The sequence below is a fragment of the Mus caroli genome, chromosome 6 (assembly GCF_900094665.2).
Source record: "Mus caroli chromosome 6, CAROLI_EIJ_v1.1, whole genome shotgun sequence".
NCBI lineage: Eukaryota > Metazoa > Chordata > Mammalia > Rodentia > Muridae > Mus > Mus caroli.
In genome coordinates this window covers 67652895-67667900 of record NC_034575.1, presented here as the reverse complement: position 1 = coordinate 67667900, position 15006 = coordinate 67652895, and the positions used below count along the sequence as shown (strand labels likewise).

Sequence of the window (15006 nt, the reverse complement as noted above, 5' to 3'; positions counted from 1 at the left end):
AAAATTGTGCTGTGCTTAAATATGGCTAAAATAAACTACCTGGTGTCAGACTATGGAAGTTGACATATGGATGGCTACCGAAGTCGAGCTGAACAGAATTTCATTCTTTTTTTTTTTTTTTTAAGATTTATTTATTTTATGTATGTGAATACGTTGTCACTGTCTTCAGATACACCAGGAGAGGACACTGGATCCCATTACAGATGGTTGTGAGCTACCATATGGACCTTTGGAAGAGCAGGCAGTGCTCTTAACCACTGAGCCATCTCGCCAGCCCCAGAGTTTCACTCTTATCCTGATTGTTTCCCTGCTGGCCATAGCTCCTGCAGGCCCCACCTCCCTGGATGTAGAAGGGCAGGGCACTAAGAGGGTCCGTAGGAGGGAGGAAAGCGCTGTCTGCCACGAGGATCCAGCTCGTGGTTTTCTGGGAGAGGGTTTTGGGTGTCAGTGGGTGAGGGACAGGTCTGAGGCGAGGAAGGAAGCTGTGGGGAGGATCTGCTTAGTTCCCTGGGACTCCACTTTTCCATTCTTGAAGGTCCCCCTGCCCCTGCCCAAGCTGGGATCTGACCTGTGGCCTTTGACGTGCTAGGAGAATGCCGGACCACTGAGCTCCATTCCCAGTCTTTGGTCTTTTGGGACAGGGCATTACTACTATAACTCAGGCTAAGTTTGAATCGGCTGTGTATCTCAGCCTCCCAAATGTATTGGTAGAAGTTTTAGAAGTACCCTGGTATTGTTTCCCAAGTCTGGGAGGGGCAGCTCTTAACCTCTGGAACTGTTTCTTTCCCCTTGTGCTGTGTGGTTCCAGCCCCTGCAGTGAAGTAGCAGTCAGCATTGCTCTTCATCTCCCACTTACCTGCAAGCAAGTGTGGGATATGAGAGGGAACCTAGGTCAGTCTTTAGGGCTTGACATATCAAAAGAATTCTGCAAATTCTGCAGACTTTTGCTATATTTTTAGTATAAATGACCCGTGCTTGCTTTTTTTCTGTCCTTCCTAGGCCAGGCAGCTTATCTTGCAGTATGGCTTAACCCTCAGTGACCTGGATCAACACCCAGAGGTGAGTGTGTGTGTGTGTGTGTGTGTGTGTGTGAGAGAGAGAGAGAGAGAGAGAGAGAGAGAGAGAGAGAGAGAGAGAATATGAGAACGAATGAATGAATGAATGAATGAAAGAAAGTGATTGACTGTCTTTTTTTCCCCCTTTTTTGGTGGCTTATAGTTGTTCATGGGCTCCAGCTATCTTGGTAGGTCCAGAAAACATTAGCAAATTATATTCACTTTTGTTCTGGGGCCTTGAGTGTTAATTCTGATCAAACTCACAAGCAAAGAAGTGACAGTGTAGGCACACTACAGGTTTAGCTTCCCAAAGATTTAACCTCCAGGGCTCAGTAAAGGGAATGTGGACAGTTCCAGGTTTGGTCTGTGGCTTCCCGAAATTCCCTTCTCATAAGTGAGCCAGCCTGTGGAACTCACACCTAAGCTAAGGAAAATGTCATATCTTAGACAGTCATTACCACTTGAAAAGTAATTAAATATTTCCAATATTTGTGGAAAAGAGTGTTAAATTGAAGGATATTCCAGTAAAGACTGAAGCTGTGGAGAGTGAGTAGCATCCCTTGTCACCCCAGGACCGCCTGAGCTGTCATTAGGTGTGGGGCTAAGTTTAATCTTGACAGTGAGTACTGTAACTATCTCAGGGGATAGATATAGAAAGGGTATGTCATTTCCTTAAGTGGCAGAAGCAGAATTATAGCTGGTACACTTAAGGCTCTAGAGCCGTGTTACAGTAAGAGGCTAGGTTAGCTGCCCAGGCTCCATGGCAGGGCCAGCAGAGGATCTTTGGAAGGGAACGTAGTAGCTATGGGTATGTGGGCATAGATAGGTGTTGCCCAGACTTTCTAGAGTGACTGGGCATACTGGGATAGGCATGGAGTGAGGGTTTGACAGGGTCTAGCAGTTGATGTGGTGGAGTACATAGTAAGACCTTGGGAAGGACCTCTTGCGGGGGAGTTCTGTGGGCAGAAATAGTTTCCAGTTCAAGAGTGGACTGAATGTTCGTCATCTTTGGAGATGTCGTCATTTTTTCTTGTTCATTTGAAATTGCCTATGTGTGCCCACATTAGTTCGGTCTTTGGAATCAGTTTTTCCTCTGCTCTTTTATTATTGATCTTTGCTCTCCCCCTGGAATCAAATGCTCCAGTCCTGCTGTTTATCTGTTCATGGTCTTTTGGACAGCCCCAAACTGCAGTGTCTTAAATGTTTTGCCCTTACCTGCCGACTTCTTTGGGAATGGTAGAGCCTGTCTTGGGAATGCATGCTAACAACTCCACGTTGTTCATGGAGAGTGAAGGAAGCAGATGCAGTGGATGGGAGCTGGACAGTGAACTAGGCCCTCTGCTGCCTTCCCCTGCGTCTCCAGCAAAGCGCCTTATGCTCTGGGGCCTTCGTTTCTTGGGCCTCCCTAGTGGAGCTGCTGAGAGCCTGATGAGCTCTCACGGCGGTCATGGGCGCACAGTCTCAGCTCATGAGCTCTTCCCTCCTCCAGATTGACCTTGCCATCGATGGTGCTGATGAAGTGGATGCTGAGCTCAATCTCATCAAGGGTGGAGGGTGAGTGTTGTGGGGACTTTGTTGCTAAAGAGATGGTCAGCTAACCCTTAGCGAAGCGAAATGGAGTACAGAGTAAACAATTGTTCCTGATACACATGAGTTTTTCTTCCTGTCAGCACCCTGACACCATGTGCTGTTGAGCCAGCCTAGCATTTCTGACCATTAGTGTCTATCTGCTGACAGGTAACCTGGGCCTTTTCAGTGAGATGGTTTGTCATGCTGTTCTGTGTACACACACAGCACTTTATTGGCTCAGACTGTTAGGTCTGTGCCTTACGTGTTAAAGTTTTGAAGTCCACAATCCCTTGAGGGGTGCTCTTCCTTTATTTGGAAACATTTATCAGGATGACAGGGCGTTCAGTTTTTTTAATGTATTATGTAATACTTGTTGCAGGTGTGAGGTAATTTATCTAGAGAGCAGTGGACATAGGCCAGAAGATTCAGTATCCCTGGCTTGTGCTGTCACAGTCCACAGGGCAGGTGTTCCAAACCGGTCATCTATTCAGGGCAGGTCAGAGTCATCTCCCTAACACAGTGCTGCTTAGATGCCTGTTGGAGGGGAAGTGCTTGGCCTGAATAGAACCATTGTCTACTTTCTAGGTTTCTACCAGACACAGGCAGATGTTTGTGTATTCCATTTACTAGAAAGCAGCACTATAGGATTGAAATGAAGGCAAATTTCTCTTTAAGTGTCAGGATTGAACACATTTGGGACTCCCATGTCTGACCCTACTTCCCAAATGAAGATGATCTCACCCTGCTCTTTCCTGTCAGAGGCTGCCTGACCCAGGAGAAGATCGTGGCTGGTTATGCAAGTCGCTTCATTGTGATTGCTGATTTCAGGTACTGTTCCAGGGTTCTGCCTACCAGCAGAGAAGGTGTCTGGGTTCCCAAGTTTGGTCCCCATGGAAGAGGAGAGAGCCTGTGGAGGGATGTAGGAAGGACTTCCTGCTCTCTAGGATTCCAGGCAGTGACTCCTGCTGACTCTTGCGCAGAGCTGGGCCTTCCTGTTTGGGGATAGGGAGGAAGCAGTGTCACCCTGTGGGCAGAGCTCCTCTGCCTGAGTTGTTACTCATTAGGTTTTCACAGGTAACCTCAGGACAAGCCCTGAGGTTCACAGGTAGTGACTCGGCACATCCTGCTTCCTCTGGGGTCAGGCTCTTCTCCACGTGACTGTGTTATGCTCAGTCTTTGACCACGCCGATTTTCTTTCTAGGAGCCTGAGAGAGGAGGCACTGTTCTGAGCATGTTAGAAAAGATACCTGCGTTTGTATCACTCAGGAAATACATTAAGTGCAAGAGCAACCTAAGTTAGCCAGCAAACCATCAGAGCAGATTTTAGAATTTTTGCCTTGATATTCAAGTGTAAAGCAGCTCGTGTTTCTGAAGCTGTCTAGGCAGCCCCTAGCCTGAATTTGGTTTTGTGTATTGAACTTATTTAATTTGATTGACATTTTTTCTAGGAAAGATTCAAAGAACCTTGGGGATCGGTGGCACAAGGGGATTCCCATTGAAGTCATCCCAATGGCCTATGTCCCAGTGAGCCGAGCTGTGACCCAGAAGTTTGGGGGTGAGGTGGAACTTCGAATGGCTGTCAACAAGGCAGTAAGTGGCCAAGGAGGTTTCTGAGCACTCCGACTCAGTGTGCTGCTCTAGAGCTTTCTGTGTCAGTTAGGTCCCAAGGCCTTTGGCGTGTGTGTGTGTGTGTGTGTGTATCTGTGTGTGTCTTGTGTCCAACCCCTTAGTCTCCCCCCATAGAAGGAGGCATGGTTCTTTCCTGACACCCCTCGGGGTTACTTGAGGTCTGGACTGCTCAGTGAACAGCCTCTAAACACTGTCTTTTGGGAAGCTCTAGGGGGCAGAAAGTTTTTCAGGTTCTGTGGTGTGTGTGGTATTTTTCTTTTCTTTCATCCTTTCTGAGGCTATCAATGTAAGAGTACAACTCTTATCTCAGAGAGGATAAGAGATAGTTTTACTTTAGAGCCAAATAGGAATAACTATGGCCTGGGAACATTGATTTAGGTTATTCCAAATTCCAGTGAGATAACAATCTTTTAATATGTACAGAGACATAACAAAGGCCACAAATTACGCTTTTCATATATATTGTAAACACCAGGTAGGCAGGTCATAGAAAAATGGTGAAGGCCTCAGCCCTATCCTAGCATTCCCCTCCCCGAGACAGGGTTTCTCCGTGTAGCCTTGTCTGTCCTGGAACTAGCTCTGTAGACCAGGCTGGCCTCAAATTTATAGAGAACCACCTGCCTCTGCCTCCCCTGGGATTAAAGGTGAGCCCTACCATTGCCCCAGCTCTGGTATTGTTCTTAGCCTTTTGGTTGGTGGGAACCATACACACAGTGTGTCTACATTTCAGAGGGTTTACCTTTCAAAAGGTGTAGATGGCCCAAGATAATCTGCCTGTGGATTAGTAACAGTCTATACTAAACTCCAAAGCTATTGAAGTTCCCGTTGGTTAATCTAAGTACAGAAGGCTAGTGGAAGATAATTTTTTTCAGAAACTTTCTGTACAAGGTAGCCCCACTCTCTCTCTCTCTTTTCTTTCCAGTGTTAGGAGTTGGGTTCAAGGACTGGAGAGATGGCTCAGTAGTTAGGAGCACTGACTGCTTTTCTAAAGGTCCTGAGTTCAAATCCCAGCAACCACATGGTGGCTCACAACCATCCATAATGAGATCTGACGACCTCTTCTGGTGCATCTGAAGTTAGCTACAGTGTACTTATTTATAATAATAAATCTTTGGGCCGGAGCGAGCAGGACCAACTGGAGTGAGCAGAGGTCCTAAATTCAATTTTAGCAACTACAGTTGTACAGTGTACTCATATACATAAAATAAATCTTTAAAAAAAAGGAATTGGGGTCAAGGCTTCTGGAAATACTAGGCAAATACTCTATCACTAAGCTACATCACCTGCATTCTCTGTCGTAAACGTAGCGGGAAGTAGCCTTTTTGGGTGGGGCGGTGTGTGAGCACATGATACTCCTGTGGAGATGTTTTTCTTCAGCATCTGACTGTGGGTTACAAGTAACTTTTCTTTCTTTCTTTTTTTTTTTTTTTTAAGTTTTATTTTTTTATTATATGTAAGTACACTGTAGCTGTCTTCAGACACTCCAGAAAAGGGCGTCAGATCTCATTACGGATGGTTGTGAGCCACCATGTGGTTGCTGGGATTTGAACTCAGGAACTTTGGAAGAGCAGTCAGTGCTCTTAACCACTGAGTCATCTCACCAGCCCGGAACTTTTCTTTTGCACTTAACTAAACAACCAAATGTAATGACCTCAAACCGAAGTGTATATAGTTATTAGAAATAAAATTTGGGTATTAGAGAAAATAAATAATAACTGTACCCTGGTGTCAATACTTTCTTGACTTCCCTTTAGAAAGAAGCTGTGATTACTGGCTATGCAGCACCTTATCTTTGCCCCTCCCTTCCATTTTTTGTTTGGAGAGAGGCTACCTGGAAGTGTGTAGTCCAGGTTGACCTTGAGCTCCTGATCTTCCTGCCTCCTCCCAAGTGCTGAGATTAGAGACAGACGCTGCCAGGCCTGGTTTACCTTTGCAGTCCTACCTGCGCTGCATGCCAGGCTGCGGAGGAGTCTTACTTGCCTCTGCCTATGTTCTGTCAACGTTTATTTCACTAAACAATTGGATTTTTCTAGTGTCCAGTGGTGTTGAGGAAATGTTCTGTCCCCTCACATCTCGACCTCTGTCAGTCTGCCCACCCTTTGTAATGATTCCTGCTGAGGTAGAAGGTGTGATGTGTGAAGTCATACAGCCTGATGCTATGTTACTGCTGGTGCTTATGCTAAGTAAGCTTTGAGAGGTAGTTCTCTTGGTTTTCACTGTACTAAGTTGAAAACGTCACTGCCTTGAGCCATTCCTGTTTGCAGCTCTGTCCCACTTTTTGACACTCAAGAAACAAGTTTTAGAGAAGTCAGTGGCTGCTCTTAACTCTATACCTGTGTGGCATTAAGTCCTACGTGATCCAAGTCTGTAGGACCCCAAGGAGCCTGCTCACCACTGCTTTATGGAAGCACCTTCTAGGAAGCAGAGTGGGGGACATCTATCTGCCTGTTGTCTTTCTTGCTTTTGCCTACCAGTGCTTTCGTCCTTAGTGATTGGAAATTGTCTTCTAGGGGCCTGTGGTGACGGATAACGGGAATTTTATCCTGGACTGGAAGTTTGACCGGGTGCATAAATGGAGTGAAGTGAACACAGCTATCAAAATGACTCCAGGTAATCTGGGTGGCGCTCACTGGACAGTCACCCAGTGACTTCCCTTCATTACTACCCCCTCTGCAGGCCACAGAAGGCAGCATGAACATGGGCACAGTGTATACCATGTCTGAGGTTTTTTAACTTGCATTACCTCCCTCCTCTTGGCTTGTGTAATAGTGTTGGTGTATATGTATTTTATAGTCTGTTTGAATTGGGATAGCCTTGGAGCTGATGGAAGGTCAGAGGTGCTTGCTTTGAAATAAGCTCACCATCCTTGGGAGAGACGCCTGCCCCCTCCAGGAGCCTGATGCAGCCTCTTCGACCTTTGTGGGGGAAGTGACTCAGTTTACCTACATTCACTGGTTACGTGTCGTAGGCTATGATTACATGGAATTGGGCCTAGATTAGAGCTGATGGAACCCTGGGGAAGGCTGTGTGAAGCCATGCCTGCAGATACTGGAAGTGCTGCCTCTGCTGGAGAAATAGCAACAGTCTAGTGACAGCGGCTGCGTTGTTAGGTGTGGAGCAGTTTCATAGATGTGATGTTGATCTGTGTACTACGGTTGCATTGCATCTTTAGACAGTGCTTAACATTCTAAAGTTTTATTAAATTCCTACTTGGATGAGGTAGTTAACAGGGGACCACAGAGACCCAGAGCTAACCTAAGTGGTTTGCCTAACGCCTACAGCATCACGGTGTGAGCTCTAGGTTTTCTGCCTCTTGACCTTGAAGTTTTAAGATTTGTGTTATTTTTAATTATGTGTGTGAGTGTGTGCATTTAACTGCTCATAGAGACCAGAAGAGGGCATCTGGCCTCCAGGAGCTGGAGTTGGTTGTGAGCCTTCTGTTGTGGGTGCTCAGAATTGAACTTGGGTCACTACAAGATCAGTGTGCTCACTTGAGCACTGAGCCCTCTCCCCAGCCCCAAGACCCTGGCTTGGATGCTTGCTCACTCAAGTGAGGCTGTGTGATGTAAGCATAGACTTAGGCCAAGGGATAATCAGTAGGAGTTGAGGGCCTCCCCGCTGGGGTGAGGGTTGGGTGAGCTGGATAGAGATGAATTGGCGTCCAGGCTTAAGTGTGGCAGGTCAGAGCTTGTAGAAGGGCATTTACAGGAGGAGGTGACTTGAAAGGCATCGTTGTTGCAGTGCTGAGGGGCAATCTAAATCATACCTGGGCAGTGAGAAAAACAAATCAGTTTTCAGAGTGTGGTGGCTGAGTGGATGCTGGGAGCACACTGCCTGGATGAACTTCTGACCCAGCCATGTTCTAGCAGTATGAACTCGGACCCCTAGCTAAGAGCGGTGTGCCTCAGTTTCTTCTTTGTAAAAAGGGCCAAAAATAGTACTAGATCACCTTTTAAAACAGCGCTGGAAGACTAAAGTCCCTAGGGAGAGGATGCACTGCTGTCACCATTAACTAACCAGTAGATTGTGCCCACACAGGCCCATGCCTGCAGTCCTGTGACTTTGGAGGTAGAGGCAGGATGATCAGAGGTCAAGGACTTCCCTGGCTACATAATGAATTTGAGGCCAACCTGGGCTACATGAAACCTCACTTCAGTGCCCACTGACACCTCCCCAACCCCTATTCTTTTGAGACAAGGTTTCTCTGTGCCCTGGCTGTCCTGGAGCTTACTCTGTAAAGCAGGCTGGCTTTGAACAGAGAGATTGCCTGCCTCTGCCTTCTGATCGCTGTGATTAAAGGTGTGTTTGTACCACCACTGCCGTTTTTTATTTTTTATTTTTTTGTAGATTGTTATTTGTGCTAGTTGAGAGTGAAGCCAGTTTGAATATAACTATATAATATAATATAAGCCGTGTAATAAGGCAGCTCCTTCTTCCAAGTCCAGCCTCTGATCGTCTTTAGTCTTCTGAAAATCTTTCCCTCATTCATTAGTGAAACTGTTGTTTAGTGTTGCCTCTCTGACTGAAAGGCCAAGAAGGCATTAGGATGGTGGCGTGGAGGCCATGTTCCGTAGGCAGAGTGCACTTGCCTGGTTAGTGCAGACTGACCCATGGTGGAGTGGAAGGCCAGTTCCTGCTGTGCCCACTAGGGGGCTCTCTTGCTCTTCTTGAGGCCTTTCTTGCCTTTCCTAAGCCTGACCTGAAGAATCTACATACAGCTTAGAGTGAGGAAGATGAACTATTACCACAGGCCCACCCCTGGTTTGTCTTTGGCTCTCCTTTTCTCTTGCTTTTTGCCTATTGGATTAGACAAACTCCCAGGGCAAGGGCAAGCTTTCCTGTTTCTTCCCAGGTCCATTTGCATGATGGAGACACTCAGAAAAGAGTCCCTATCCGTGTTTCATTGGGTCCTGCGTCTGCTCACATTCAGCATGCTCTGCCCTTTCCTCTGGATTTTATTTGGGGTGAGGGGATCAGTCACTCCTAGCACCTCATTAATTTGAGGCTCTAGAATCATGCCTCAGACTGCTGCTCTGCTATTTTTTTATAGCTTTTGAAATGGGTTTGACTTTCTCTGGGGCCAGATTGAAGCGTCTGGGCTGTGCTACAAAGGCGGCGATCAGGATGAGTGTTGAGCACTGCTTTGTCCATCCTCAGAAAACTAGCTGTGAGGCGGGTTGTGCCAGGACCTTCATACTTCAGTGACTCAGCTCTCATTTCGCTTGTGGATTGAGGGCTGTCCACAGATGTTTTAATTTATCCTTTGTTTCTTCATACCTTATATCCTTATACCTTTGTTCACCATTATGGGTAAACAGTGGCAAATGCCACCCAATCAGGCAGCTAGTTACCCTGTCTGGAGACAGCTAGTGTTACTAAAGGAATTGTATGGCTTGTTCTGAGATGATCTTCCACAAAAACTCAAGTTGAAACTCCCCTGCCTCACTCCTTTAACTCCAGGCATACTTAGGTTGTGTTCTGCCTTCTCCTTAGCTTTTTACATATTGACTTACAAGAGATAGTGATACCGTTTTTTATTCTTTTAATGTGCATTGGTGTTTTTGCCTGCATGCATTCTGTAAAGGTGTCAGATCTTGGAGTTATGGACAGTTGTGAGCTGCTATGTGGGTGCTGGGATTTGAACTTGGGTCCTCTGGAAGAGCAGTCAGTTCCCTCAACTGGTGAGCTATTTCTCCAGCCCCTAACCCTACTTAAAAAGAAAAAGGATGAGTGTTGGAGAGATGGCTAGTGGTTAAGAGCACTGACTGCGCTTCCAGAGGTCCTGAGTTCAATTCTCAGCAACCACATGGTGGTTACAGCCATCTGTATTGGGATCAGATGCCCTCTTCTGGAGTGTCTGAAAACAGCTACAGTGTACTCATGCACATAAAATAAATAAATTAATTAAAAAAAAATAGTGGTGACATTCCAATTTTGTGGCTGAGTAACAGTTTACTTAACCAGATCCCTGTTAGTGGTCATTGTCCCTCCATACTAGGTTCACTCCCATTTTCTTTGATAGTTGGCCAGTGTTAACTCACTTAATGTATGTGTATATGTGAACATTTTTGGTGAAGGCTTTATATAGTTAGTTAATTCTCATTGCTGAGCATTCCACTGTTAATATGTGTGCGCAAACAATATGGTAATTTATTCATGCTACCATGTGTGTGTGCATGTGTACATGAGTGCATGCAAGTGCATATGTGTACACTTATGTATGTGCAGAAGCCAGATGTGTCCTCTCTTCTTTGAGTCAGAGTCTCTCATTGAACCAGGAGCTGGACGATGGCCAGCAGGCTTCAGGGATATTCCTGCCTCCACATTCTGGTCACCTGCCATTACTCATCGTGGTGACTGAGTGTCAGTTGTTCATGCCCTGTCACTAGTGAGCTTCAATGCTTTGCTTCTTTTAAGAAGTACTTGTTTAGGTCTTGAACTCCTTTTTCTGTTGGGTTGTCACTTACTTAGTGGCTTAGGAACTGTATTCTGATGTGACTCCTTTGTCAGGTGTATGCTTTGTGAATATCTTCTACTCGGAGGAAGCTTTTCAAGGATGGCAGTTGACTGAGCATTCCTGGGAGGAGTGATATAGCCTTGGAGGGTCTCTATAGCAGGCATGTGGGGGGATGAAGAGGAGCCGACCTTGAGACAGAGGAGGATGAGCCGCAGGTGAGGGGAGCAGCGTGAGAAGAGGGTCTGGGCTGGGATGAAGCTGGCACATTTGGGAACACAGAGCAAGCCATGATGTAGCAGACGGAAGAGCTGCCAGCAAGGAACAAAGAAAACCCCGGTTTCTTTCAGATTGTGTTTTGTCCGCTGCTGGCTTGTGATATTTGCCCCTGGGAATACTTGATGCTTGTTTTGCTCTGGGAAGCTGGACTTTAATGCACCTATTCTTCATTCTACAGGCGTGGTGGACACAGGCCTTTTTATCAACATGGCAGAGAGAGTCTACTTCGGGATGCAGGATGGCTCAGTGAATGTGAGGGAGAAGCCCTTCTAGCTCTGAGAGGAGCGGAGTGCTCACCTTGAGTCTCCAGCCCAGGCACAGTGGACACGCCTCACCAGGAGCCTTTGCCTTAATGTAACTTCATGTAGCTGTCTACAGTGCCAGAGTGGACGGCTGGCCATGGGTGGGTGGGGGTAGTCAAATCCAGTCTTATGAAGTATTGCTATGTGTCTTTTTAAAAAGAAATTTAAATATATATATTTTTACTATTAAAATATTCAGTTTTTTTATAAAATAGAACTTGATTTTATGTTTTATATGAAACCTTACCAAAAACAAAAAAAAATGTATAATAAAAATAAGAGATCAGGATTGTCTCTGAAAGCTTTGACTGGACCTGCTGGTTAACCTTCTGAAGTTTTGGGTTTGCTGAGAAAGAACGTTTTTCTAAGCTGGTGCAGTGAGCAGCCACCAGCAGGTCTCCTGATGCCTTATGGGAAACCTTGTTTACTGTTTACTTTCTTGCCACACTCTTCTGTTTCGAGGGTGTTTTCATTGTTACCACTCCCAAATCCTAGTTACATTTTAAGATCAGGTGTAGGGAATTGTGAATGGAGCAGCGGGGTTGTAGTGACTAGGGTATAACTTCAGGTGAGCGAGAATGCACCTTCTCCTGGATCCTGGCTTGGCTTTGCTCCTGCTGCTGTTGGAAGCCCCCGGTGGAAGCGCCTGCTGGCAGTGCCCAGCATTGTCTGAGATGTGAAGCACTTACTTTTTGTTGTTTGAATGATTTTCTTTGTTAATATTGTTTTGTTCCTCCGATGACCCTTGTATGATTTGGTATCAGAAGCTGTCACTTTGTGCTGTTTGAAGGTTGAAATAAACGTTACTGTGCCATTTTGATCCTTTGTCTTCTCTCCCGAGTTTGCACTGATGGGAATCAGTTTTGCTCAGTTAGTTTATATCCATGAGTGGGATCATCTCAGCCTAGGTAAACGCTTCTGTTGTTTCTGACAGACTATCTCCTGTATTGAACAAGGACACGCGTGTTCTACCTTTGCTGCAGAGTTAGTTTTCTCTGTCTGGGTGAGGGCAGTATTGCTGAGCACAGGCCTGTTCACTCCCAGCTGCTCTGTTGGGTTGTATGGGAGTTGAGCATTAGAAGAGACTGGAATTTTCTCGCTTCCCTGAGTCTCTAGTTTAGATAAACTGCCTAGTAAAGAGCTGAGTGCCTAGAAAAAACTTCCCAGAGGATGGCAGGCCGTGGCCAGCTCAGTGATGGTTGACAAGGCCTTACGAGTCCATTCTGTCACACATCCTGGTGCTGAGAGCCCTGGTTCCTCCCATGCTAACTGCACGATACTTAGCAGTCAGTCAGCTAGCTTTTCAGCCTACCTTCTGCTTTGAAGTTTGAACTCTGTTACATGTGTTGGTGTCCAGATTCTTAATCAAGTCTCTGAATAAAAGCTAGCCAGGACTGAGGTTTAAATGGACATTTTCCAGCCCAGTGTGGTGGTACATGCCTTTAGTCACAGCCTAGGCAGGTGTATCTATTAGTTCTAGGCTAGCCTGGTCTCAGTGAATTCCAGGTTAGCCAAGGCTATACAGGGAAACCCTGTCTAAAAAACAAGCAAGCAAAGGAAGAGGCGTTCTCCCTCAGCTGTTGGTGTTAGGAGTGCATTATTTTTAATTGGTTTGTCAGCAACTTTTGTGCAGAATGAGATAAGAAATTCGATATAGTCAGTTTTCAAAACAAACAATTAGTGTGGTGTGGATAAACAATTTCAGAAACACCTGTTTGCTCCACTTCACATACACATTTCCTGTCGGTTTCACAGGCTTTGACACCTGTGCCGGAACTAGGGTATTTGAATGCTAATGTGAAGTTTTTCTTCTGATAGAGAAAAACAAAATACCTGGTAGGCACCAATGGGCAGCCTAGAGATACATTTTGATGAAAGATTGAATTAAAATGAAAGATTTTTCCATTAGATTACTAAATGTGATCTTTTAAGTGGCGAATGAGCTAAGCCAGTTTCAGTTAGTATCTTTGCTTTATCTTGGGCACACAGGACAAGTTGGAGTTTGGCTTAAAACTATTTTTTAATATATTTAAGCTATATTTATATATCTAGGCATGGTGGCACACTCCTTTAATCCCAACACTGTGAGGCAGAGGCAGGCAGATCTCTTGAGTTTAAGCCTAGTGAGTTTCAGGAGAGCCAGAGCTACACAGATCCTGTCAAAAAACAAAACAAAATAAAAATTGTATTTGGGTTTCTGTGTATGAATATGTACACATGAATGTCGGTGCCTGCAGAAGTCAGAAAAGGGTATTGGAGACTGTGGCCTGGGGTTGCAGGTAGTTGTGAGCTGGGTGGTATGGGTGTTAGGATGTGGGAACCAAACTTGGGCCCTCTGCAAGAACAGTGCATACTCCTGAGCCATCTCTAAGGCCTTGAGTCTGGCTTTTGGGAAAGGTTTGTAGTCATGGCAGGATGCCATGGGGAAAATCATGGGGACTTGGGTAGAACCGACTCAGGGATGGCTTCAGTCAGAGCCCACAGTGAGGAAGGAAAGTGGGTTTCTCTTGGAATGTGTCCCGTTGCCAGGCACTGCCATGTAACATTGCCGCCATCCGCAACTCCTTGTGTGCCCTGCTTTCCAGGGGCTCAGTGTAAGTACCTTGTTCCAGTCACATCCAGGAAAGCAGAGCAGAATTCTGGTTCCTGGCCTTGCTTGTACTTCTGCGTGACTGTAGGGTTTTGCCTACCTTATGTCCTTTGATAGTACCTATTAGTTGTAGTGAGTTACAAGGCCTCAAGTTAGTGAATGGCTGTCTGCACATGTGTGTGCCTGTGTGCTCATGGATAGGATAATTCTGTTTGTTTCTGCATTGTTGAACTTTTTTTTGGAAGAAGGGAATAGAATATTGCATGTAATCTGGTTAGAGAGTGTCCCTTGTTTAGTCTGTCAGTCACAGAAGTGATTCGTAACCACTGTTTCTCCGTGGCTTCTCTGTGTCTCTCCACTCTGAGTTTTCCATGAATTGGGGCCACCACAGACACAACCCAGGAAAGGGGGTTGAGAGTTCCCTTTAGCCAAAGTCAAGTCATGGACCCACCACATGAAGGCTTGCTGGGGTAGTCGTTGAGATGTTTTGGTGTTAAGTCTCAGAGGGTCTGTTCTTGTGCTTGGTCACAGTCTGTAAGGACTTGCCCAGGACCAAGAGCTGATAGGAAGCAGAAATGAATCTTTGGGCAGACATCTTAAAATTCTTACGTACATGGGAAGAATACTGGAGGGAGGTTAGAAGCTGCTGCCACTGTAGGAAAGCAGCCATAACTAGCCAGGATCAGGGGCTATTGCCTGGTCCTTTGTATGACTTGGGTGGTGTCCTGTTTCACGAGTGTCCAAATATGAATGTGAGGGGTTTTTGCTTGTCTGGTCATGATCAAAAAGTGGCCTTGCCTCATGGCCACTGGGACTGTTTATGTTCACCGGAAGGAACCAGGGCTTAGTTGTGGGTAGACATCAGGCCGGCTGGTAGCTTACTCCAAGGCCTGACAGAGCCAGACCAGTTGTGCTAGCTGAGATCCATTCCTTTTTCTTGAGATCCAGAGGGCCTGATCCTTGAGTTAGCAATTCTTCATACCTGTGATGAACTGGCATTGTGCACTTGCTGTGAACCGGGCCCTGGGGTGGATGATGTGGGGTCCCAGATACCCTATGTTATGCCTTAACAATTTCCTGTGCCCTCAGATGCCTGATTGCTTACTTCCTGTCAAACTCAGCAGCTGA

At 45.9% G+C, this 15006-nt stretch overlaps 1 protein-coding gene across 1 annotated transcript in view; it reads left to right on the top strand.

Annotated features, from left to right (window-relative positions):
• Positions 1-12106, top strand: part of Rpia (ribose 5-phosphate isomerase A) — a 26076-nt gene extending 13970 nt beyond the window's left edge. Inside the window, exons 4-9 of the mRNA XM_021165230.2 lie at positions 1000-1059; positions 2545-2609; positions 3384-3452; positions 4073-4214; positions 6764-6863; positions 11165-12106. Coding sequence (XP_021020889.1) covers positions 1000-1059; positions 2545-2609; positions 3384-3452; positions 4073-4214; positions 6764-6863; positions 11165-11259 — 531 coding nt within the window. The 3' untranslated portion in view covers positions 11260-12106. The remainder of the gene's footprint in view (positions 1-999; positions 1060-2544; positions 2610-3383; positions 3453-4072; positions 4215-6763; positions 6864-11164) is intronic.
• The last annotated feature ends 2900 nt before the right edge of the window (positions 12107-15006 follow it).